The following is a 24972-nucleotide window of genomic DNA, read 5'->3' on the forward strand; positions in this document are numbered from 1 at the left end:
GAAGTTGTCAGCTGAGCACCAGACCAAAAGAAGAATTATAGCTCTGCCTGCAGTTTTGAAAGCCTAATTTACTATGCTGTATATGAAGGTGCTGATAGATGTTATGATGCAACAAGTAACAGATTGAAAGCAAAAGTTTTCAATCAGAAGAATGTTCTCACTAATAATGAGGTGCAATGCAAGAAATGGTGACAAAATGGTTTTCTTGGATACCTATGCACTAATATATTGGCATATCTTTGGAATTAGAATTAGAATTCCTCCACTGTGGAAACAGGGCCTTCAGCCTAACAAGTCCACACCGGCCCTCCAAAGACTAACCCTCCCAGATCCATTCCTGTACCCTATATTTACCTCTAACAAATGCACCCAACCTACACATCCTTGAACACTATGGGCAACTTAGCATAGCCAATCCACCTAACCTGCACAGGTTTGGATTGTGGAGCATCCAGAGAAAACCCACACAGACACGGCGAGAATATGCAAACTCCACACAGTCACACGAGGCTGGAATTGAACCTGGGTCCTTGGCGCTGTGAAGCAGCTGTGCTAACTAATGTGCCACTGTGCTGCCCATCTTGATAACATAAATTTCTTGTCTGCTGTGAATGGGATTATGCTTTGCATTCTGCTTACTAATAATAACAATGAAAGCTTCGCATATGAAAAGCTCAAAGTTGGTGATATTCTTTTCTCCCCATTTGGTTTTTGTTTGTTTGAAAAAAACGTGAATGTAATCCATCTTTAAATCTGTGTTTCTCCTTTTTTTAGCCATTAAAATAAAAAGTTGCAATGTTAAGCAGAAAGGAAAAACAACTGACTATTACCCAAGTTAGCTCATTGTTATTGAAGCAGTTGCAAGAACTTAAATCTTGCTCATGGTCCCTGGATCCATTAAGATTGGACATTTTACAACAGGGGAGGAATTGAAGGTGGCAAGATGCACCTTATTTAAATTTAAACTGCCTGGGCGGGCGCTGCAGTTGTTCTGACTGATTCCTTGAAGCCTCCCCAGCTCACTCATGTTCCTTTAGGGGTTGAGGCGAGGGACAGTACTGCCAAACATTGAGACAGAATGCACCATGGCTATGAAAAGCAAAAGAAAAGCTATTCACCCTGTGCTTGCTGCTCCTCCAATGACATATTCTATACCTCTTACTTACTGGTGAGCTTTATCAACAGCAAATATGGGAGAGAAATGGCCTGTGATTGCAAGGGCAATTCTTCATAGATCCCTCACTTCCATTTACTTGTATTTTTAACAGCAAGCCCATGAGTCAGATAGAGACACATAGCAGGTTGGATTCTGGCCCAGCGGCTGCATGTTAGACAACCCAGGCAGGAGGACATCAGCAGTTGAGGAAAAGTTAATAGTACACTAGGCATCATCATTCATACTGAGCAAAAACAAAGTCACCTCATGGCATTTACACCAGGATCTCTATGAATATGCCCTGGGTGAACAACAAAATTCTAATGATAAAGTGGAAGAACATGATATGGTGATTGTAGTGAGGTCAGCCAGCTGGACATAATAAGAGTTTCCCGAGTAAGGCTGTTAATCTGGACATTCAGGGAGGCTTGGCTGACATATAAAAAAAGGTTAGAGTGTCAGAGATACTGACACTCTGGTACCAGACTCTGAATGAAGCAATACTACAGTCAAGGATTATTCATATGTAAATAAAGGGTGAGCTAATGATGGGATACTGGCCTCTGTGGAGTTATTTCAGCGGTGATGAGAGTAAACCATGAGTTGGGGGTAAGCATTTCTCACATCATGCCTTTGTTTGGCAAGTTTGACTCATTGGAACTTGCCATCTAGGACTAGGCCCAATGTGTGGAAAGAATGCATTTTTTTTTAAAAAAAAAGAGATGCAGCTCATGAATAATATTGAGCAGTCAGCTGTGCAATACAAGTGCTAGTCAGTTGCTGGTAACCTGTGCCAAGGGTATTATTCAAGTAATTTGCAGTGAACCATCTTGGGCGAATTTAAACAAGTCATAGGTGACCACTGCTTTACACACAGCTGAACTTATGCACACATAGCTTCAGACAGTTGTATGAATGGAGAAGAATGAAAAATGCAGAGTTGTTCCTGAAATAGAGATTGGCCTCATTAAACTTCTCGTGAGTTTCTCCTAGGCTTCCATAACCCGTTTCATTCCGATCCCTATAAGACTTTCTCTTTTTGGCTGTCCTGATGAGAGTAAGACATAAAGGTTTGACAGTATTTCTTTATCCACAAAGATGTATGTGATGCAAGACATATTTTATGTCTAATAATTTCACCATTATGTAAAGCACATTAATACAATTACTTTGCACGTGCAGATTTCTGCACTTTGGAATTAATAACAACTAGGAGACCGAGAGCGGTAGTACAGGATTGCATTTTGAACTGAAGGCTTGACCAGCAGTGTGCCACAAGAATCAGTGCTGGGTCCACTGCTTTGTCACTTATATAATTTGGATTTGAATATGGGAGGTATGGTTAGCAAGTTTGCAGATGACACCAAAATAGGTGGTATAATGGATAGAGAAGATTAACTCTCTGTACAACAGGAACTTAAATATATGGGGCCAGTGGGCTGAGGAGTGCTAAATGGAGTTAAATGCGAGGTGCTGCATTTTGGAAGGCAAACCAAGGCTCGACTAGTTTGCCTACAGTTAATGCAGAGCCCATGGGGAGTGTTGGCAAACAATGAAACATAAGGGTGCTGGGGCATAGCTCCTTTGAAAGGAGAGTCCTAGGGAGGTAGGGTGGTGAAGGCAGCATTTGGCATGTTTGCCTTCGTCGGTCAGTGCATCAAGTGTAGAATCAAGGAGATGTCCAGCACAGAAACAGACTCTTCGGTCCAACTCGTCCATGCCGACCAGATATCCTAAATAAATCTAGTCCCATTTGCCAGCATTTGGCCTATATCCCTCTAAACCATTCCTATTCATGTTTACATCCAGAAGCCTTTTAAACGTAATTGTACCAGCCTCTACCATTTCCCCTGACAACTCTGTCAATACAGCCATCACCCACTGCATTTAAAGTTGCTCTTTAAGATCCCTTTTAAATCTTTCCCTTCTTACCTTAAACCTACGCCCTCTAGTTTCAGACTTCCCTAGGGAAAAGGCCTTGTCTATTTAACCTATCCATGCCCTTCATGAGTTTATAAACCACTATAGGTCATCCTTCAACCTCCGAAGCTCCAGGTAAAGTAGCCCAAGCCTGTTCAGCCTCTGCTTATAGCTCAAACCCTCCAACCCTGGCAACCTTTGTAAACCTTTCTGAACCCTTTCAAGTTTCACAACATCCTTCCTAGATTAGGGAGACCAGAACTACACAGTATTCCAAAAGTGGCCTAACCACTGTTCAATATGGCCTCAAATGACCTCCCAACTCCTATACTCAATGCACTGACCAATAAAGGCAAGTATATCAAACTCCTTCTCCACTATCCTATCTAGATGACTCCACTTTCAAGGAGTTATGAGACTGCACTCCAAGATTGCTGTTCAGCAGGTCTCCCCAGGATCCTATAAGTCCTGCCCTGATTTGCTTTTTCACAATGCAGCACTTCACATTTATAGGGATTGGAACATCATGTTGTGGTTATAAAGGACATGGGTGAGGCCTCTTCTGGAATGCTGTGTGCTGTTCTGGTCGTCATGTTAGAGGGAGAATCTTTCAAAACTCGAGAGGGTCCAGAAAAGATTTACCAGGATGTTCAAAGGAATGGAGGGTTTGTGTTATAAAAATAAGCTGGGACTTTTCTGGACTGGAGTGAAGGAGGTTGAGGGGTGATCTTACTGAACTTTATAAAATCATAAGTGGCATAGATAAGGTAAGTGACAATACTCTTTTCCCAGGGTGGGGGAATTCAAAACTAGAGGGCATACTTTTAAGGTGAGAGGAGAAAAAGATTTTAAAAAGACATGACAGACAACTTTTTTAAAAATAAAAATGGTTCATGTGTGGAATGAACTGCCAGAGGAAGTAGTGGCTGCAAATACAGTTACAACATTTAAAAGTTGGAATAGGAAAGGTTTGGAGGGATCTGGGCCAAACACAGGCAAGTGTGATTAGTTTATTTTGGGACATGATCAACACACACAGTACCTTTGCCAAGTTACCAATATTCATGAGTTGGGAAACATAAAACATCGAAGCAGGAATAGGCCTACCAACCTTTTGAGCCCACACTGCCATCCAACATGATTGCGATGATCCTCTATTGCAACACATTACTCTCACTCTCTTCACATACCCTCTGACACCTTTAGCTTCTAGAAAGTCTACCACTTTCTTAAATATATTTAATGACTTGACCTCCCGAGTTTTCTGTGGTACAAAATTCCACAGGTTCACACTTTCAGAAGAACTGCCTCCTCATCTCAGTACAAAATGGCTTATCACAAATCCGGAGGGTCTCTGGCCAAGGGAAATCATCCCTGTGTCTAGCATATCCAGTCCTGTCAGAATTTCATGCATGTCAATGAGATCCCTCTCAGCTCATTTAAATGCAGGTCTAGTCAACCAGTCTCTCCACACAGGACAAACCTCCTATAACAGGAATCTCGCTGGTGAGCCTTCACTGCACTCTCTCCATAGCAAATATATTATTTCCTTAAAGAAATTAAAATTGTGCACAGCACTTGAGGTGTAGTCCTATCATTGCTTTGTACAGCCACAGTAAAACTTCCTTACTTTGTATCCTCTTGTAATGAAGGCCAATACACCATTTACAATCTTAACTGCTTGCTTTCAATATCAAGGACAACCAAGTCCCTTTATGCATAACATTTCACAATCTATCACCATTTAAATAATACTCTGCCATTTTTTTCCTACGAAGGAGGCAACCTCACATTTATTCTCATTCTGCTGTGTCTACCATTCATTCAACTTGTCTAAATTGCCTTGAAGTCTCTTTGCATCCTCCTCAATCACAACTAGCTTTGTAGCAGCAAACAAGAGCCTAACCACTGATTCCTGCAGTACTTGACTTGTCACTGCTTTCCACTTTGAAAGCAACCAATTTATCCCTACTGTGTTTCCTAGTTGCTAATCAGTTCTCAATCAGTGGCAGTATATTACCACCAATCCCACGTGCTTGGATTTTGCACAATAACCTCTTGTGGAACTTATCATCCAAAGCATTCGGAAATCCAAATATAATACATCCTCTGGTTCTTCCTGATCTGTTTTTAACAGTGACATCCACAAAAAAGAAAACTCCAGTATGTTTTGTCAAAGACTACTTCCCTTTTAAAAATCCATGCTGACGGTGTGTAATCCCACAGATAGTTTCTCAGTGTCCTGATATAACATCCTTTACAATAGGCTCCATTTTCCTGACTACAGATAGCAGGCTAAAATCGGTCTACAAGTCATGGGTAGTGAGTTTTGCGAAGATTTGTAGCTCAGGTTGAGGTTCTGGATGCAGGTTTCCTCACTGAGCTGGAAGGTTCGTTTTTAGACATTTCATCACCATACTAGGTAACATCATCAGTGAGCCTCCAGATGAAGCACTGGTGGCACGGCCTGCTTTCTATTTATGTATTTAGGTTTCCTTGGTTGGTGATGTCATTTCCGGTGATGACGTCTTTTCCTGCAGAGACATCACTTCTTGTTCTTTTTCTCAGGGGTGGTAAATGGGATCCAAGTCTGTTGACAGAGTTTCGGTTGGAATGCCATGCTTCTAGGAATTCTCGTGTGTTAGTCTCTGTTTGGCTTGTCCTAGGATGGAGGTGTTGTCCCAGTCGAAATGGTATCCTTCCTCATCTGTATGTAAGGATACTAGTGAGAGTGGGTCATGTCTTTTTGTGGCTAGTTGATGTTCATGTATCCTAGTAGCTAGTTTCCTGCCAGTTTGTCCAATGTAGTGTTTGTTACAGTTCTTGCAAGGTATTTTGTAAGTGATATTAGTTTTGCTTGCTGTCTGTATAGGGTCTTTCAAGTTCATGAGCTCTTTTTTAGTGTGTTGGTGGGTTTGTGGTCACAAGGTCTGAGCAGTTTGGTAGTCATTTCCAAGATGTCTTTGATGTAGGGGAGAGTGGCTAGGGTTTCTAGACATCTTGTCTGCGTGTTGTCCAGAACACGTCCAGAAACCCTAGCCACTCTCACCTACATCAAAGACATCTTGGAAATGACTACCAGACTGCTCAGGCCTCTTGGTATCATGGTAGCCCACAAACCCACCAACACATTAAAATAGCAGCTAATAAACTTGAAAGACCCTATGCAGACAAGCAAAACAATTGTAATTTCAGTTCTTGCAAGGTATTTTGTACATGAACACTACATTGGACAAACAGGCAGGAAACTAGCCACCAGGATACATGAACATCAACTAGCCACAAAAAGACATGACCCATTCTCACTGGTACCCTTATATACAGATGAGAAAGGACACCACTTTGACTGAGGCAACACATCCATCCTAGGACAAGCCAAACAGAGAGACACAAGTTTCTAGAAGCATGGCATGCCAATCAGAACACTATCAACAAACATCGACTTGGATCCCATTTACCACCAGAGTAAAAAAAACAGGAAATGACATCACCACAGGAAATGACATAACCAACTCAAGAAAACCTAAACACATAAATAGAAAGTGGGCCATACCGCCAGTGCTTCATCTGGAAGTTCACTGTTGATGCTCCCTAGTATGGTGATGAAACGTCTGAAAGCAAACCTTCCAGCTCAGCAATCAAACTTACATCCAGAACAAGTCATGGTCCTCTCTCTTCCCATGTTTTTTTTAAAAATAGCGCACCTACATTTTCGATTCTTCAATGTGCCAAGATTGATCCAGAATCTACAGAAGATGACAACCAACTCATTACCTTAAGAAGTTCTTCTCCTGGGACATAGCTTATTAGGCCCAGGGGGTTCACGAGCTGTCAGTTCCATTGATTTCGACAGGGAGTTTTAACAAAAATACCAATTTTCTCCCATTCTTCCCTCCCTATAGACTCTTGCTGAAGTAACATTTTCTGGAAAGTAAATGCTGGTGGGCAACGTGGCAATACTCAACATCACCATTGAACCTGATCATTTGCTTTACATGTACTTTGCTCAGGAGCTGATCAACAGTAGGAAGCCCCAGGCAATATTTTCCATCTTACCTCCTAATGCAGGGACCAGTATTCCCTCAACTCTACAAGGTGGTGACTACTTAACACTCTAGGGATCAAATATGAGGGCTGTGTAGTTCACATGGCTCAATTCCATGCCACACTTTTGGTCAGCATTGTAGGGATTCTACATTTATTGAAAAACTAAGGTGTTCTTTCATGCAATGAGAATCTGGATGCTAAGAAAACTTACCACAGGAAAAGGTCTCAGAAAGAGATGATAAATCCAGATTTTGCGAAAATTCTTCCAAAGCATCCAAACAGAGAAGACTACTACCACATTCTGCTTTCCTCTTTTCCTCTGGGTAGCTATTACTATTCATTTCATCCTGGTTTGAAACCCAAACAGAAGGTAGTATGTGCACCAGTATTGCAAATCATAGATTAAGTACAAGGACAGCCAGTAATCAACAAACATTCCTACACACTTCATTGACAATGAAATTTTGCTTCATATTATTTCATTCACTAAAGTTGAAATAAACAATATTGTGAAAAGACCTGTCAGAAAGCATACCATGATGTTGATAGTTTTGTTAAACATGCATGAAATTACTTACCTCGCTAAACATCTGGTACATTTAAATTAACATTTGTATGTTGCTTAGATACCCACAAGGACATTTAATATTTTTACATATTTTTGTTAATTGAAAAGAATTTTAGCTGTTAACTGTGGTTATTTAGCAAATAACTCAAGCAAACCAATACATGGTCTTTGCTGAATTCCCAGCCTACGGTAAAATGATTTCAGACCTACAGTAGGATTGGTGTAATAGTTGACCTCAAAGTGCTATGGATTAGAAGGTCGTAAACCAGCATTGTTGACAAATATTTTATTGATCAACACTAACTAAGGGCATACACAGAAAGGGTCATCAGCCAAAAGATTCAGTGGCTGTCTGGCAGGAATCAGAAGACCTAACCACCTGGAAATTAAGACATGCCTATTTCTGGGCCAGTAAACACCCAGTGCATTGTCTGTGCATGAATGAAGAAGCTCATGGTTTCCATTATTGACCTCAAACACACAATAGTCACATTATACATGTCAAGCAAAAAGCAGCTCAAAATCTGAAGTCTATTCACACGACAGTGCTGATAACTGTTGGGGAGGTGAACGGTCAAATCAATTTCAAGCATGGGTGAAGAATGCATTATGATGTCTTTACACTATAAGGCAGCTGTGAACCTTTAGCCAGAAATTGTGCATGGTTTCAGCTTGTCACAATGGGATCTTGGCAATCCAATCACCGCTGAAGAATATGTGCTGCATAGACCAAATTCAATTCCAATACCCTCGGGAGGAGGAGGGAAGGAAATAAACAAGCAAACATTAAACAAATCATGTAGCAGAGGTTTCTAACTTCTTGAATTCGTGTCAACTGAATCTTTGTTGAAATGGAATAAATTGGCCTCATTCCTCTGCAATAAAATGAAATGCTTCCACGCCTAAAGTCCACAAAATCTTTAAAACGATTTGTACTTGAACTACATAGTCAGAAAATTCATTCCAGATTCAATGTTATTCTACATGTACATTTAGGCACTAAAATAGCTGTACATCTCAGTATTAAATAAATCACCATAGCACATACTGAATCTGAAAATTATTAATTTTCACTATGATATACTGATAGCCACTATATATTGGAAAGAAAATGGGTTAATCAGAATGCGATGAATGACAGTAAATAATGTCAGAATCACAAGCCAGAAATGTCCTCAAAGTTTCTGTGAACTAATTTAATCCCCTTTTAATTCTAGTGTTTCAATTTTGTCATGATATTTTTAATATATATATATATATATATGACAAAACGCTAGAATTAAAAAGGGACAGTTTGAGTTTATGTAAATTCCTAGTTCACAGAAACTTTTGAGGATATTTCTGGCATATGGTCCTGACGTTATTTACTGTCATTCATCACATTATAATTCACCCATTTCAAACCACTGAGCTTTGAATGCTATCACCCAATTTAATCTGAGAGTTTCACGGAATGAAAAAAATTTTAAAAAAAGGACCACAACACTGACTTGAAATAACTTAGCAACCACTTCATCACGTAGATTTTGCCAGTTTCATGAAAGCAACATGGAATATACAAAAGGCAGTCTGGTTTGAAAGTAGTGTTTTATCCAGAGATAAGTAAGCCAATCAATCTTTTCCAGGGAGGCATGAACAGACACTACATCGATTGACATCTCTGAGAACATCCAAACTTCGGAATAAAAATATCAACTGCAACTATCAAGTTCGGAGACAATGAACTCAAGATATTGAAATGTATAACTAATCTTGTGTTTCAAGATGTTTTGGCAGAGGAGATGAAATTAAGGGTGCTGTGCTGAACACAGGCAGTGAATCCTCTGCCTCTCAAAACAAAAACATAACCAGCACAAGTACAAATTAAAATTAAACATCAGCACACCAAGAACTGCAATATTCCTTCCTAATGGTCTAGAAACCAACAAAACAACAATGGTCTCAGATCATTTTCCTTTTTGTATTGTGCGCATGCGTGTGCGTTACTGCCCGAAGATCATATGCTTGATGTTTATCTTTACTAGTTTTCTTACTTAATGCAAGACAACCTTTTGATTGTCTTCTTGCTGTTATGTTAGAAATTATTTTAATTGACATAACTTATAGCTTCATGCTAAAAAGGGCGATAATCTTTGTTGTAGCCAGCCAGAGATGTTGAAAAGAAAGGAGCTGATTCACCCATTCTCACCTGGTCATAACAAAAAAATAAGCAGCACAGGTTTTTGGTTTAAAAAGAAAAGGTTAGTTCATTACATAACTACTGCTTAAGTTACATAATTAAAAGATAATACAGCAAATCCCTGATTTACAATGATCTGACATATGAACACCCACACTTACAAATGAGATCTCATAAAAGGAGGCATGAGTAATAATTTTTAAAATCCAATATGCAAATGTTTGCTCATATTTATAGACAGCTATTTTATATTGTACTATTTTATGGTCTTCAAGATGAAGAGATCTGTCAATCACTGAACTCAAAACATTAATTTTGCTTTCTTCCCACAGATGCTGCCAGACCTGCTGATTTTTGCCAGCAGTTTTCATTTTTGTAGAAGTATTATAATATCACAGAAAATATGGCCTCCGTGTTGGCTTCTATTAAGGACCTATCAGATCACAGAGAAATGGCCAACAGGTTCATGAACTTAAACTGGATTACATATTTTCCAAAAGGAAAACTTCGTTACACTCTCCTTAAAAACAGACTAGGGATAATCATTTTTTAAAAAAACAATATTTTAAAGACATAATGCAAAGGAGGTATGGCTGAATTATCAATGCAGTCATGACACAATGCATGTGGTCGTTTGAAAATCATAATCCCAGAATTAGTTCTTTGATTTTGGTGACTTGATGTCTGCAATTTTGAAAGTAAGGGCTGTACAAAGTCGACGCTGAATCGAACTGATTTAATTAAATGAATTAATTTAATTAACAGCCCATTAGTTCCTTTAGAAGCCTGCTAATGGGCTGGGAAGGTTGGGACAGTAGCAACTGTCCAGCTTGCTGTAAAATAGGTTTATTTGAAAGTTTAGAATCCTCTTTGTGCCTTCATGTGTCCTATACTGGATTATTGCTTTTTACTATAGCATTTCCTATTCATGTTCTGCCACAGGCCTTGATGCTGATAGCTCTTTCAGGAGCTGCCTGTTGTCTTCAGCAAGGTAGCAATAGTCCCCAGTGGCTGAGTGTCTCTCTCTGCTGCTGGTGCCAGGCCATCAGCATCCCTAATTATGTCAAGCTCACATACCCATTAGGATACCTTCAGTTAAGATGCATTTGGACGTTGGGTTCCAGAACCATATGAAAGTCCAGCCAGTGATATCAATGTGTCTTACTCAAGGAACTGTGCAATAAAATCCATACACCATTTGCAATGCAGATGGATCTTCAAATTTTTGGACCATGTCAGGAAACAGGAGATTGAAGGAGGGAAACCTGGACTTAGCCAGAGTGGTAAAGCTTCTGGCAATCTAGCACCTTATTGGCTGTTGGTGAGCTTTCTACCAAGATCAGGACAAGGAGATCCCAGAAATAAAGAGCTGCTGGCCAATCAGAGGTCAACAGACCCAGAACTCAATAGTGAGACTACAGTCTTAGCTTCTGCTGGTATAACATTCCCACCCCCACTTCCCACCCCCCCCCCAACCCCACCCTCCCACCATGATTGCTAGGATGTTGGATCACATTGAAAAGAAAAAAGTTTTTACATGAGGTCTCTTAAGATGCAGTCAATGAGTCATAGAGATGTACAGCACTGAAACAGATCCTTCAGTCCAACCCGTCCATGCCGACCGGATATCCCAACCCAATCTAGTCCCACCTGCCAGCACAGTCATAGAGATGTAAAGCATGGAAACAGACCCTCTGGTCCAACTCGTCCATGCCGATCAAATATCCTAAATTAATCTAATCCCATTTGTCAACACTTGCCCCATATTCCTCTAAATCCTTCCTATTCACTTACCCATCCACATGTCTCTTAAATGTTGTAATTGTACCAGCCTCCACCACTTCATCTGGCAGCTTATTCCATACACTCACCAACCTCTTTATGAAAAAGTTGCCTCTTAAGTCCCATTTAAATCTTAAGAACTTGTCTATCCTTCAGCCTCCGATGCTCCTGGAAAGATTGCCCCAGTCTGTTCAGCACCTCCCTATAGCTCAAACCCTTTCAAGTTTCACAACATCCTTCCTATAGGATGGAGACCAGAACTCCATACACTATTCCAAAAGTGGCCTAATGAATGTCGTGTATAGCAACGTGACTTTTTGTCATTGATATAAATGATTTGGACGTAGGAGACATAGTTCGTAAATTGGAGGTATGGGGGACAGAGAAGAAAGTTACCTCAGAATACAATGGGACCTTGATCAGATGGGCCAATGGGCTGAGGAATGGCAGATGGAGTTTAATCTAGATAAATGCAAGGTGCTGCATTTTGGAAAGGCCAATCAGGTCAGGACTTATACACTTAATGGTAAGGTCCTGGGGAGTGTTGCTGAACAAAGAGACCTTGGAGAGCAGGCTTATTGTTCCTTGAAAATGGAGTCGCAGGTAAAATGTACAGTGAAGAAGGCATTTGTTATGCTTTCATTTATTGGTTAGAGCAGAGTCTAGGAGTTGGGAGGTCATTCGGGAGTGGAATGTCTTCAAATGGTCACCTCTCTTGCCCTATGTCCAATACCTCAATCATAGTGAAGTTAATGCTGATGGAGTTCCCACTCAATACAGACCACCAATCAGAGTCTGCCTCCACTGATTAATCATTCACTCCAACAATGCTTTCTCATCTTGTCTGGAGTCAAAATAATTGCAGCTGTCAATAATTGACTTAAGGGCCTCAATTAGCAGCTGTGTGGGAAGGTGGAACGTGGTCTTCCTCCACAGAACTTAACTTAGGCAAAGGTGAGAGATGGCAGGGTTCAGGCACACCACCATTCAATCAACTTCCCTTATTCTCACTTAAAATTCTGCCCATAATGTTTACACATTTGCATTCATGAATCCAGTCAACCTGACCCGTGGAAAATAACTAATAAATATTACGTATCAGTTGTGGCTCCTTCATTTAGGTTACCTCTATCTGAGGTAACTTTTCTCACCTGTGATAAATCTGATGATCCACTGATAATTTCAGTTACAAATGAAAGTTCATCTTTTGTGTTGCTTATTGAACTGGTATCCAATGGTGAAATGCTGTCAAACTGATATTGGCTGTGACCAGTTCCTTTTATTTCTAAGTTATCCATATTACGACTCCAGTTGTGAACTTTTTCATCACTCATTCCCAATTGCAGGAAAATTTCTAGAAAAGTATAATACACACAATAGGTCATGTTTGCGCATAGCATTTTCCTTCAAAATATATTTTAAATCCAAATGTGCCTAACAATACGTACAAAAAAAAATTGTATACAGTGATTTGATGCTCCCTTAAAATTTCCAGTCTAAACCTTCCTGAAAGTCTACATTGTATACATAATCTTTAGTCCTTATCACATCTTTTCCTAAATTATCATTCATTCCTATGAGTGCCACATTTATTGCGTCCTCTCTCTTACGCATGGGTTCATTTAAAATGCCATGGCCTTGATTTTCCAGTCAAGTTGCATCAGTTTCTGGCTATTACGTAAATGGACTTTGGCAGGAATACTTTCAGGAACTACTAATTCCCAAATCTCCTCCATCACATTGAATTTCACACCAGAAGTAGTTGCGACATACTTGTTTTAGGTAAAATGGACGAACAGTTGAATTAGAATGCTGTGTAAATTATGGATTGAGGCGACCTATTGTACTTTATGTCAAGCTGCCATAGCAACACCAATTGGGATTTTCATGCCTTCCAGCATTGTTATGGCTGGGAGAGGGGGTTATTTCAATTGTAAAACAGACAAAGAACTGAAGGCACTGATTTTGTGGCTGTAACGATGGTGCAACTGGCAGCATTTAAAACTCTGAAACTGACAGCGGGTTCAGGCATTCATGTATGCATGGTTAAAGCAGAAGTTGCTGTCAGTTTGATTTTCTGCTCCAGTATATACAGATGTTTTGATAGGATAGACCAAGAACTATCAGTGAATGGAACCAGAACCAAGTGGCATAAATATAAAATTCTTCTTGCATTTTCTGCTCACAGGCAGGTTCTTTGTAATTATTCACTGAGCCAGAGCTAAGATGCCTTGGTTTCATTTTAACTATGGACAGACCAATGGCACGGGCCCTGACTGAACTTTAACTGAATAGGAATCAAATTCCAGGCTGTAGCTGTTAACCTGATCCGTTTAGCCATTGAGCCAACTGGCCCCCACCAAATTTAAGACAGTCAATGATAAATTTGATCGGTAATTCCGCAGAAAGATTTTTTTTAAACAAATGTGTTTGGAGTGTAAAACCTGCCACCACAAGGAAGGGTTGAGACACCCAGAACAGACACATCTAAGAGGAATCTAGATAAACATGAAGCAGAAAACAAGGGAATAATGATGGTGGGACTAGTTGAAGGAAGATGGGAGGACACTATGTGAAAACCTAAACATCAGCATGGACTGATTTCAGTAAATTGCAAAATTCAGTAAATTGTAAATTGCAAGTCACTGTGCTGTAATTACTATCGAAAACTATATAGTGTGATGGGGGAGCTTATTTGAACTAGGGAATAAATAGAATAGATGCAATTTACTCTGCATCTGGTCTGTGCCATTTCTAATCTGGGAATGCTTGACACTGCTGAGTATTTAAAAATGCAAAAATATTCTATCACTGAAACAAATAACGTTTTAGCCTACACTCAGCAATGATCAATTTTACTTTGTTAATAAATACTGGCACGCTTGGTGACATACTGACTGAACTCAATGCATTCACTTTGATCCATTTTAAGGTTGCTGCACATAGCTCTATTGCTGACATTCAAATTCCTATGTGTATTGTGCACTGCACCCTGCTGTTCAATTATCAGTATACAGTTGGGAACTTTACTAAAGGCTGAGAACAAGTATCAGGTTAAGTTAAATAACAATCAAACAAAGCACTTCGCTGCTGTAAGATAAGATATAGGAGCACAATGAGCCATTCGGCCCATTGAGTCTGCTCTGTGGCTGAGTAATTTTTTTGCAGTGCGTGCCTGAACATGTCAAGATATTGCATGCAATGTTCTTATCATGCTTCTGCATTACACATTCGTAAACACAGTAAAATTTACTGAAATACATTAAGTTATGTTACTTATGCTTAAGAGACTGACTGATATAAAAGTTTAATCTATCCAAAGCTTCCTCTAGCTGATGGAATCCAAGAGAATAAATCTTCAAGGTATGTACCTATATTAGTTAGAAAAACTGAAGAGTAACCAAGCAATTCTAACAGCTCAAAAAAAGCATTTTTAAAATTTGGTATTTTCTCAAACGCAGAAATTCCAGAAATTTAAAATAAGGCTTTAAACACAGTTAAATGAAAAATTATACATTCACAATAATATGATGAATCATACTTATTAACAGTTATCTTGTGCATGTATAAGTAGCTTCATTAATAACCTCAGCTTCTATTAACTGTAGTTTAAACTGTATATCTTGACCTTGAGCTCTTTTGACCTATTATCTCCAGTGGCAGATGGCAGTGTTAAAGTATATAAAAATCCTTGCCATGACTCAAGAAGATTTTGCATTATCTTTCATCATTATTTTCTTTGTTCCAAACAAATTTAAAAGACATTGGGCACTCTTCCTCCCCCACCTTTTCTTTTATATTTGCAATGACTTCAAATTTCTGAAGGCTTCTTCTGATTTCCCACTGCAACAACTATGTCAAGATGGTTACACAACCACTGTCTACCACAAATCCTTCCTCCCTTTCAAATAAATGCACCCTTACTAGGAGCAGGTAAAGCTGGGTTGGGGGGGGGGGGGGGGGGGGAGGCGCCGAGGTGAAGGAGAGAATTGGATAAAGTCAGTGCTGACAATTCACGAAATTAGTACTCTCACTCCGGAGATTCAGTGTATAGTAACAGTTGGTGTTCTGACAAAAGCGAGGCATGCTGGTTCCACAAGGGGGTTGCATGTGGCCTCACCAGTGGGGTTTATGCCTGACAAATTTACTTTGGATCACTCCATAAGCAAATGAGCCTCAGATTTTCCTCTGAGCTGTAACCACTCTTTTGCTATAACTTTATGAGCAGCAGAAATCCAATTTGCATAAACCTTTTTGTCAGATTGCCAGTGGAATTCTAATGGCATATGTGGTGCTCCAGGGAATCACCGGAACATTATTGCTGTGATCTGAAGACAGTACAATTGGCGTGAAACCGTTAGGGAGAAATAGCAAATGAGAGAAAATAAGAGTTTATAATGGGACAGCTCATGATCTTATAAACCTCTATAAGGTCACCCCTCAGCCTCAGACACTCCAGGGAAAACAGCCCAAGCCTATTCAGCCTCTCCCTATAGCTCAAATCCTCCAACCCTGGCAATATCCTTGTAAATCTTTTCTGAACCCTTTCAATTTTCACAACATTTTTCCGATAGGAGGGAGACCAGAATTATAATGGATCCAGCATCGATCCTTGTAGCACTCCACTGCTTACATGCCTCCACTCTGAAAAGCAACCCTCCACCACCACCCTTCTACCTTTGAGCCAGTCCTGTATTCAAATAGCTAGTTCTCCCTGTATTCTATGAGATTCCACCTCCAAACGGACACCACCACCAGGGATATATTTCCCTCCCCTCCCCTCCCCTATCAGCGTTCCGAAAAGACCACTCCCTCCGTGACTCCCTCGTCAGGTCCACACCCCCCACCAACCCAACCTCCACTCCCGGCACCTTCCCCTGCAACTGCAAGAAATGTAAAATTTGTGCCCACACCTCCCCCTGCCCCCCCTTACTTCCCTCCAAGATCCCAAGGGATCCTTCCATATCCGCCACAAATTCACCTGCACCTCCACACACATCATTTATTGCATCCGCTGCACCCGATGTGGCCTCCTCTATATTGGGGAGACAGGCCGTCTACTTGCGGAAAGTTTCAGAGAACACCTCTGGGACACCTGGACCAACCAACCCAACCACCTCGTGGCTCAACACTTCAACTCCCCCTCCCACTCCACCAAGGACCTGCGGACTCCTCAATCGCCAGACCATAGCAACACGACAGTTGGAGGAAGAGCGCCTCACCTTCCGCCTAGGAACCCTCCAACCACAAGGGATGAACTCAGGTTTCTCCAGTTTCCTCATTTCCCCTCCCCCCAACTTGTCTCAGTCAAATCCCTCGAACTCAGCACCGCCTTCCTAACCTGCAATCTTCTTCCTGACCTCTCCGCCCCCCACCCCCACTCCGGCCTATCACCCTCACCTTGACCTCCTTCCACCTATCGCATTTCCAACACCCCTCCCCCAAGTCCCTCCTCCCTACCTTTTATCTTAGCCTGCTGGACACACTTTCTTCATTCCCGAAGAAGGGCTCAGGCCCGAAACGTCAATTCTCCTGTTCCTTGGATGCTGCCTGACCTGCGCATTTCTAGCAACACATTTTTAGCTCTGATCTCCAGCATCTGCAGTCCTCACTTTCTCCACCTTCTATGAGATCTAACCTTGCTAATCAGTGTTTCATGGAGAACCTTGTCGAACACCTTATTGAAGTCCATATAGATCACGTCCACTGCTCTGCCCTCATCAACCCTCTGTCACTTTTTCAAAAAACTCAATCAAGTTTGTGAAACATGATCTCCCATGCACAAAGCCATGCTGACTATCCCTAATCAGTCTTTGCCTTTCCAAATACATGTAAATCCTGACCCTCAGGATTCCCTCCAACAACCTGCTCACCACCGACGTCAGGCTGACCAGTCTCTAGTTTCATGGCTTGTCCTTACCACCTTGCGTAAATAGTGGCATCACATTTGCCAACCTCCAGTCTTCCAGCACCTCACCTGTGACTGTCGTTGATACAAATATCTCAACAGGGGCCCAACGATCACTTCCTTAGCTTCCCACAGAGTTCTAGCGTACACCTAATCAGGTCCTGGGGATTTATCCACTTTTATGCATTTCAAGACATCCAGCACCTTCTCCTCCTCCTCTGTAATATGGATATTTTTCAAGATGTTGCCATCTATTTCCCCACATTCTATATCTTCCATGTCCTTCTCCATGCAAAATACTCATTTAGTATCTCCCCCATCTCATACCACCTTTCTGAAATACTGGCATCACTTTAACCAACCTGGATGTATTGAAGTAAATGCAGTTATTTAAGTGTAGCACTGTTTCCACACTGCAGAAAATCTAATCTAATCTATAAATCTACAATAGTGAGTACAGTGTGTTCTTTCTTGACTATGGTTTATTGAGATTTGTCTCAAGTAAATTTTAAGAATATAAGCCATAGGTATCAAGTTAGCCTGGAGCAGTGTTTTATTTTAAAAGCAATATTCTTAACCCCAGTACAACACGGGTACCTCCACATCATAGCGATATCACAGCAGGAAAACTAGAAACTAAGGATGGTTTCCAGAAAGAGTACAAGTCACCACCAGGCCACTTTCATGCTGATTTTAACAGCTGGCTCTCAACATTTTGGTATCAGTTATGCTATCACTGTTTTAGTCTCATTCTGTCCATGGCATGTACTGTCAACAGAAAGAATGAGTAAAAGATTTGCTCAAACACCACTGACATGGAGATGTGTTTTACAAGCAAACTGCAAAGCAAGATAAGTTACTCCTGTCTGTTGAATCATGAGAAAGACTTACCCTCGGCAAAGCCAATATACATCTCACGTGACTTTTGTTCTGCAATGTTATTGGTGGTCTCTCCACTCAGCATTTCATTAGCACTAAGGAAAAAAGGTAATTTTCAAAAACAGTTGCACAGGCAAGTTGACAAGGGTCGTGGGATTTTTTTTTCAAAGTTTTATGAAATCAAGCAAGTAAAGAAGGTATAAACTGCCATTTAATAGTGGTGGTTTTATTCAAACCAGTATTAAATTTCAAAACACATTTAAAGGCAGATTTTCAGCATCACATTGTCCTCTAAACCAGGAATTGTGCATCTTCACCCACCGTCTGCTTCCAATTCAGCCTGACTTTTGCAATGTGGAAGGAAGCCACATTGTCAGAGGTGGGGTGTGAGATCTCAGAAAAGGCAGACCAACCAAGCCACTCAGGAGGACTTTCCAGGATCTCACAGCACGCACAGTCGGAGTACCCTTAGCGAAGCAAAGAGGCGCATCCAATCGCACTGCACCGGGGAGGGGAAGACTATCTTTTTTTTCTCATTTGCCCCTCCCGTTTCAAATGGAAAATGCTCACCGTTTGCTATTAACCTTGATGTTGCCGCATTCAGTCGAACAGAGGGAGGAGGACCAAGTATTTTTGTCCATCTGCACAATTCATGCACCTCTAACAACAGCTGATCAATGCACAACTGCGATCATCCCCCGCCCTGCGCGCGGCACGCGGCTCAGACCCAGCGACGTCACCTAACGTTTGTGACGCCACAATGGAGGCATCCTTGTTACACTCTCGGTATTCCGTGATGTCACCTGATTGGCAACATTGTGCGTGAAGAGCGCGGGTTGCGAGTCATGTTTGGTTACCTATGTGTCCAGAACCTCACCTGTATTACCTAAACGTTATTTACAACATAACGCATACCATTGTCCGAAACAAGCTTTTCTTTGGTAGGAAACGTAACCCAAATAAAAAGGATCTCCATAGTCTATCCAAAAAGAGACCTGTTAGAAAAGTGAAAGCGAACAACTTCCCTCTGCGACGAGAGTGTGGTGTTGGAAAAGCACAGTAGGTCAGGCAGCACCCGAGGAGCAAGAGAATCGGCAGTCCTTCATCGTTCCTGACCACACTCTCGACTCTGTTTTCCAGCATTTGCAGCCCTCACTTTCGCCTAGTTGGTTTTTCCTTTCTGCGTACCTGCACCCAACCGCTCAGGAATTCAGATTTTAAACTGTTTTTCAACCCGTAGTCAATAAAGTTAATCAATCGTTTTAGCAAGTTAAGCAGACGTGAAGTTTTTACTTCGAGCTGAGTTGTAGGATTTACAAGTAGAAGATCTAAAATATTGGTCGGGTTTGAAATAAGAATAAAGAAAATGGAATATATAAAACAACTGCGCGTGCTGGCAGTCTGAAAACAAACAAAAACAAATGCTGGAGAAACTCTGATAACCTTGTTTCGAGTCCAATGACCCTTCGGAACGAGGTTTCTCCAGCATTTTCTATTTTTGTTTGAAGTGGAAATGTTACCAGATTTAAAACTAGGCGCTGTTTCCTATACAGTACCAATTACGAAATTAGTTTCGTTTATTCGTTTTCCTCTGTCAATTCACACTGAATCAAGAAATGTTTTATGTTAGAAAGAAGAAAAGATTCTTTCAAAAATTCCGATTATTGCTGATCGGGATGGAAAAGGACAGCTGGTCGTGTTCAGGGGTTAAACTCCTGCCGTCACGATCAGGTGGGTGGCGGTCTGCGTTTCGAAATCGCGTTTGTTTGCGGGTTAGTGATGTGGTGCAGTTTGGAGCGGGGCAGCTGCCATAGACATGGCCGCCTCGTGCTCTGATGGTTCCCTGTTGAGGGGCTCGAGCTGCTCCAGGGACAGTTCCCCGCTCCCCGGGCAGTTTGATGATGCGGATACCGAGCCCAGGTAACCAGCAATCGGCTGTCGGGACAGGTTAGACCAGAGACGCGCCGTTCATGGATTAATATCTTTTATTGATCACTTTCTCCAGGTCCCGGGTGCTCTGTTCCTCTCCCAGCGAGCGGCCCCCACCTCTGGGTGCTGTGCTCCTTTCCCTATAGCGGCCTCCACCTCTGGGTGCTGTGCTCCTTTCCCTATAGCGGCCCCCACCTCTGGGTGCTGTGCTCCTTTCCCTATGGAGGCCCCCACCTCTGGGTGCTGTGCTCCTTTCCCTATGGAGGCCCCCACCTCTGGGTGCTGTGCTCCTTTCCCTATAGCGGCCCCCACCTCTGGGTGCTGTGCTCCTTTCCCTATAGCGGCCCCCACCTCTGGGTGCTGTGCTCCTTTCCCTATAGCGGCCCCCACCTCTGGGTGCTGTGCTCCTTTCCCTATGGAGGCCCCCACCTCTGGGTGCTGTGCTCCTTTCCCTATGGAGGCCCCCACCTCTGGGTGCTGTGCTCCTTTCCCTATGGAGGCCCCCACCTCTGGGTGCTGTGCTCCTTTCCCTATGGAGGCCCCCACCTCTGGGTGCTGTGCTCCTTTCCCTATGGAGGCCCCCACCTCTGGGTGCTGTGCTCCTTTCCCTATGGAGGCCCCCACCTCTGGGTGCTGTGCTCCTTTCCCTATGGAGGCCCCCACCTCTGGGTGCTGTGCTCCTTTCCCTATGGAGGCCCCCACCTCTGGGTGCTGTGCTCCTTTCCCTATGGAGGCCCCCACCTCTGCGTGGTCTGCCCCTCTCCCAGCGAGCGGCCCCCACCTCTGGGTGCTGTGCTCCTTTCCCTATAGAGGCCCCCACCTCTGGGTGCTGTGTCCCTCTTCCACTTTCTCTTTCCCAGTGGATGCCATTCTTTGCTTTCTCTCCTTCCCTCCTGTGTATGCCCTCCACATGCTCTCTGCCCCCCCTCTGTTGTGCCTCTCTGATGCAATCCCTCAGGAGCCCTGCCAGGTGTGGTTCCTGTGAATGCTTATGTCAAGTATGGTGTGCTGTCACATAAAGTGAGGCTAGTTTGTGTTCTGTTAAAGTTGACCCTGTATGTGATTATCTAGCTACAGTCCTAGGGTACTCCACTAGTATGGTCACATGGATGGTCAACTCTGCATGTTTCTCTGCTTATCCTGCTGGAGCTTTGTTGTTTATTCTGTTGAATGCAGTCCTGTAGATTCTGTGTTGTCTAGGCACAATGTGTTAATTCTTTACAGTGTAAAAGGTTTGCATGAGCCCTCAAATTCATTAGCTAAATAGTTATTGAGGTTGTACATTTGCTCATTGACTTGGTAGATTTGTTCTCAGACGGTTCATTACCATGCTAGATAACATCATCGGTGAGCCTCCGACGAAGTACTGGTGTTCTGTTCCGCTTTCTATTTATGTGTCTTGGTCTGTTGTGGTGGGTGATATCACTTCTGGTTCTTTTTCTGAGAGGTTGGTAAGTTGGGTTCAAATCGATATGGTGGTTAAGAGTTTCGTTTTGAATGCCATGTCTCCAGGAATTCCCACGTGTGTCTTTGTTTAGCCTGTCCCAGGATGGATGTATTGTCCCAGTTGAACTGGTGTCCTCTTTGTCCACGTGTATGGGTACTAGTGATAGTTGATCATGTCTTTTGGTGGTTAGTTGGTGCTCATGTATCCTGGTGGCGAGCTTCCTGCTGGTCTGTCCAATGTAATGTTTGTTGCAGTCCTTGGAGGGTATTTTGTATATGGCATTTGTTCTGCTGGTTGTTGGTATGAGGTTCTTTAGATTCATCAGGACCTGTTTCAGTGTTGTGGGAGGTTTGTGGGCTCCCATGATGCCTAGGGGCCAGAGTAGTCTGATCACCATCTCTGAGATACCTTTAATGTATGGCAGGGTGGCTAGAGTCTCTGGGCGTATTGTGTCTTTTATTTAGGTCTGCAGTGTAGGAATCAGCAGACTGTGCTTACTGAGTACCCATTGTTCCTGAATACACTGTGTGGATGTTTTTCCTTGGCTTCTCTTATTACTGGATGCTGTACTGTTTTTGGCTAGTTTAAGTTATGTCCTGATACAGCTCTGTTTCTGGGTGTTGGGTTGATTGCTCCTGTATTTGAAAAATGTGGTGCTGGAAAAACACAGCAGGCCAGGCAGCATCCGAGGAGCAGGAGAATCGACATTTCGGGCATAAGCCCTTCCTGAAGAAGGGCTTATGCCCTAAATGTCAATTCTCCTCCTCGAATGCTGCCTGGCCTGCTGTGTTTTTCCAGCACTACATTTTTCAACTCTGGTACTCCAGCATCTGCAGTCCTCACTTTTTCCTGATTGCTCCTGTAGTTGAGTATCTGATCAGAGTGTGTGACTTCCCACTCTCCATGGGTTTTTCATTCTACTGTTATTGTTCTCTTCCTCTTTGCTGAACTTTATAACAGTAAGGACGTTGTTTATGTGTTTGTGGGTTTCTTCTAATTTGTTGCGTTTCATGATGTCAAAGGTGTCATCCCCATAGCGGACCAAAAGCTTGGGCGGGATCATGGGAAGGCCTGGTCATTCTAACCTCTGCATGACTGCTTCTGCTAAGAATCCTGATATTTGTAATCTCATGGGTATCCCGTTGATTTGTTTTTAAATCGTATCTTTGAAGATGATGTGGGTTGTGAGGCTTAGATCTTCTAGTTTGAGGATGCTGTCCTTGCTGAAGGAGTTGTTGCTGTCAGGTGTTTGTGTCCTTGGTTTGTCTAACAGTGAGGCCAGATTTTCTTTGGCTAGAGTGATGTATATTGATGTGAATAGGGCTGTCACATCGAAGGAAACCATGACCTCATCGTCCTCTACCTTGGTGTCTTTGATGTTAAGGAATTCTTGGATGGAGTGGATGGAGTGGCCTAAGTATTCTCCTAGGTGTTTCAGTTTGCGTTGTAGTTCCTTTGCTAGTCTGTATGTCAGTGTACCAGGAAGTGAGACTATGGGTCTGAGGGGGGATCCCCATGTTTAGGTACGTTTGATAATCCATAGAAACGGGCATGTTGGATCCATCAGATTTCATTCTTTTGGGAAGTCTGTCTTGTTAATTTCACCTGTCTTGTGTAGTTTCCTCAGAGTTTGCTGTGGAGTTGGGTCATCGCCACCTGTCAGTAGGTATTGGTAAATGTGAGAAGTGTGTTTGCTTTTTCAATGTATTGTGTTCTGTTCAGGATGACGGTCAGGTGCCCCTTGTCTGCCAGTAGGATTACAATATTCCTGCCTTTTCTGAGTCCTTCCAAGGTATTCCTTTCCTGTGGGTTGAGGGTGTTCCCTTCTACCTTTCTGCTTAGTGTTGGTGTTACTGTCTGTCTGATGGCCTGCTGGATTTCTTTTGTAAGTCCGTTATCTTTCAGGGTGGGTTCAAATGCTGTTAGGAAGTCCTTTTTGTCTGCGTTCCTGTGATTGAAGTTCATCCCTCGTACTAGGACGGCTTTTTCCATGTATTTGAGTGGTCAATCCAACGGTTCTTTATTCAAGTCTCTGAATTGTCCATGTTATTGCTGTGCCAGTTTTTCTTGTAGGGCTAGTCTTTTCTTTGTCTTGGTCTGCTGTTGTTCAGTGTTGATGGCTCGTTCTAACGTACTTGTCCATTTCTGGTCAGCAGCATTAGTGTGCAGCGTTTATTGGCGCGAAGTGTCTTGATCATATTTGTGGAGCTGGTTGTGGGCATCATTTGTCATTTCTCGTAGAATCCTGCGGCCTTTCTGTTCTGCTGTTCTTCTGGCTTATGGGGTGGTGAGATTGGTTTGTATTTGACACATTGTGGTAATGCCTGTTTCCTGAGGTATTCCTGTAGGAAGTACAGTTGTTGGCAGGTGGTGCTCAGTCAGATGGTATTGGTTTCCCATCTTTGGGCTAATTTGAGTGTATTGCACCCATAGGATTTTGCAATTTTAGAGAAGGTTTTTGCAGCTAAGGTTATACTTTTACTCCTGCGCTGATAGATTTATTCTCAGAAATTTCGTCACCATGCTAGGTAACATCATCAGTGAGCCTCCAATGAAGTTCTAGTGTTCTGTCCTGCTTGCTATTTATGTGTCTTGGTCAGTTGTGGTGGGTGATACCTCTTCCAATTCTTTTTCTGAGAGGTTGGTAAATGGGGTCTGGAAGTGATATCACCCACCACAACAGACCAAGACACACACACATAACAAGCAGGACAGAACACCAGCGCTTCATCGGTGGCTCACTGATGTTACCTAGCATGGTGATGAAATGTCTAAGAACAAATCTACCAGTTCAGTGAGCAAACTTAGAACCTGACCGAAAATCTGAGCTACAAATGATCTCTAAAATCGTGAGTAGTTATTGAGTTGTGGAGGGCAATGCCCAACAACATTCAATTCAGCACATTGAAACAGATTATTCAATCATTTTAAGCAATATTCAGAAGGCTGAAAAAAGCCTAATGGCTGAAGAGAATATTTTTAATGTGTATGCTGTTGAGGTGAAAAGTGAAGGACAAGGGGAATCCGATTGCTGTTCTATGAGAGATGAGTTGGTGAGAGCAGAAGTGTTAAAAGAAAGGCAGGAATTGGCTGCACACAGTTGAAGGTTTTGTCAACTTTGGTAGTGGATATCTTTAGTTGAGGTTAAAGAAGACAT

General features: G+C 42.2%; 2 protein-coding genes across 3 annotated transcripts in view; one reads left to right on the forward strand and one right to left on the reverse strand.

The window, feature by feature from the left end:
* Window positions 1–19112, reverse strand: part of LOC140476759 (uncharacterized) — a 122313-nt gene extending 103201 nt beyond the window's left edge. The window contains exons 1-4 of the mRNA XM_072569565.1: window positions 19010–19112; window positions 18452–18534; window positions 12804–13006; window positions 7335–7470 (exon numbers count right to left, since the gene is read on the reverse strand). Coding sequence (XP_072425666.1) covers window positions 7335–7470; window positions 12804–13006; window positions 18452–18534; window positions 19010–19080 — 493 coding nt within the window. The 5' untranslated portion in view covers window positions 19081–19112. The remainder of the gene's footprint in view (window positions 1–7334; window positions 7471–12803; window positions 13007–18451; window positions 18535–19009) is intronic.
* A 1097-nt stretch (window positions 19113–20209) lies between these two features.
* riok1 (RIO kinase 1 (yeast)) overlaps window positions 20210–24972 on the forward strand; it is a 48843-nt gene continuing 44080 nt past the window's right edge. The window contains exon 1 of one of the 2 annotated variants that reach the window (XM_072570803.1): window positions 20210–20359. In XM_072570803.1, the coding sequence (XP_072426904.1) occupies window positions 20256–20359 (104 nt within the window). In that variant the 5' untranslated portion in view covers window positions 20210–20255. Of the gene's footprint in view, window positions 20387–24972 lie in introns of both variants that reach the window. The other variant, XM_072570804.1, reaches the window with a different exon arrangement.

This window comes from Chiloscyllium punctatum, chromosome 5 (genome assembly GCF_047496795.1).
Source record: "Chiloscyllium punctatum isolate Juve2018m chromosome 5, sChiPun1.3, whole genome shotgun sequence".
Lineage (NCBI taxonomy): Eukaryota > Metazoa > Chordata > Chondrichthyes > Orectolobiformes > Hemiscylliidae > Chiloscyllium > Chiloscyllium punctatum.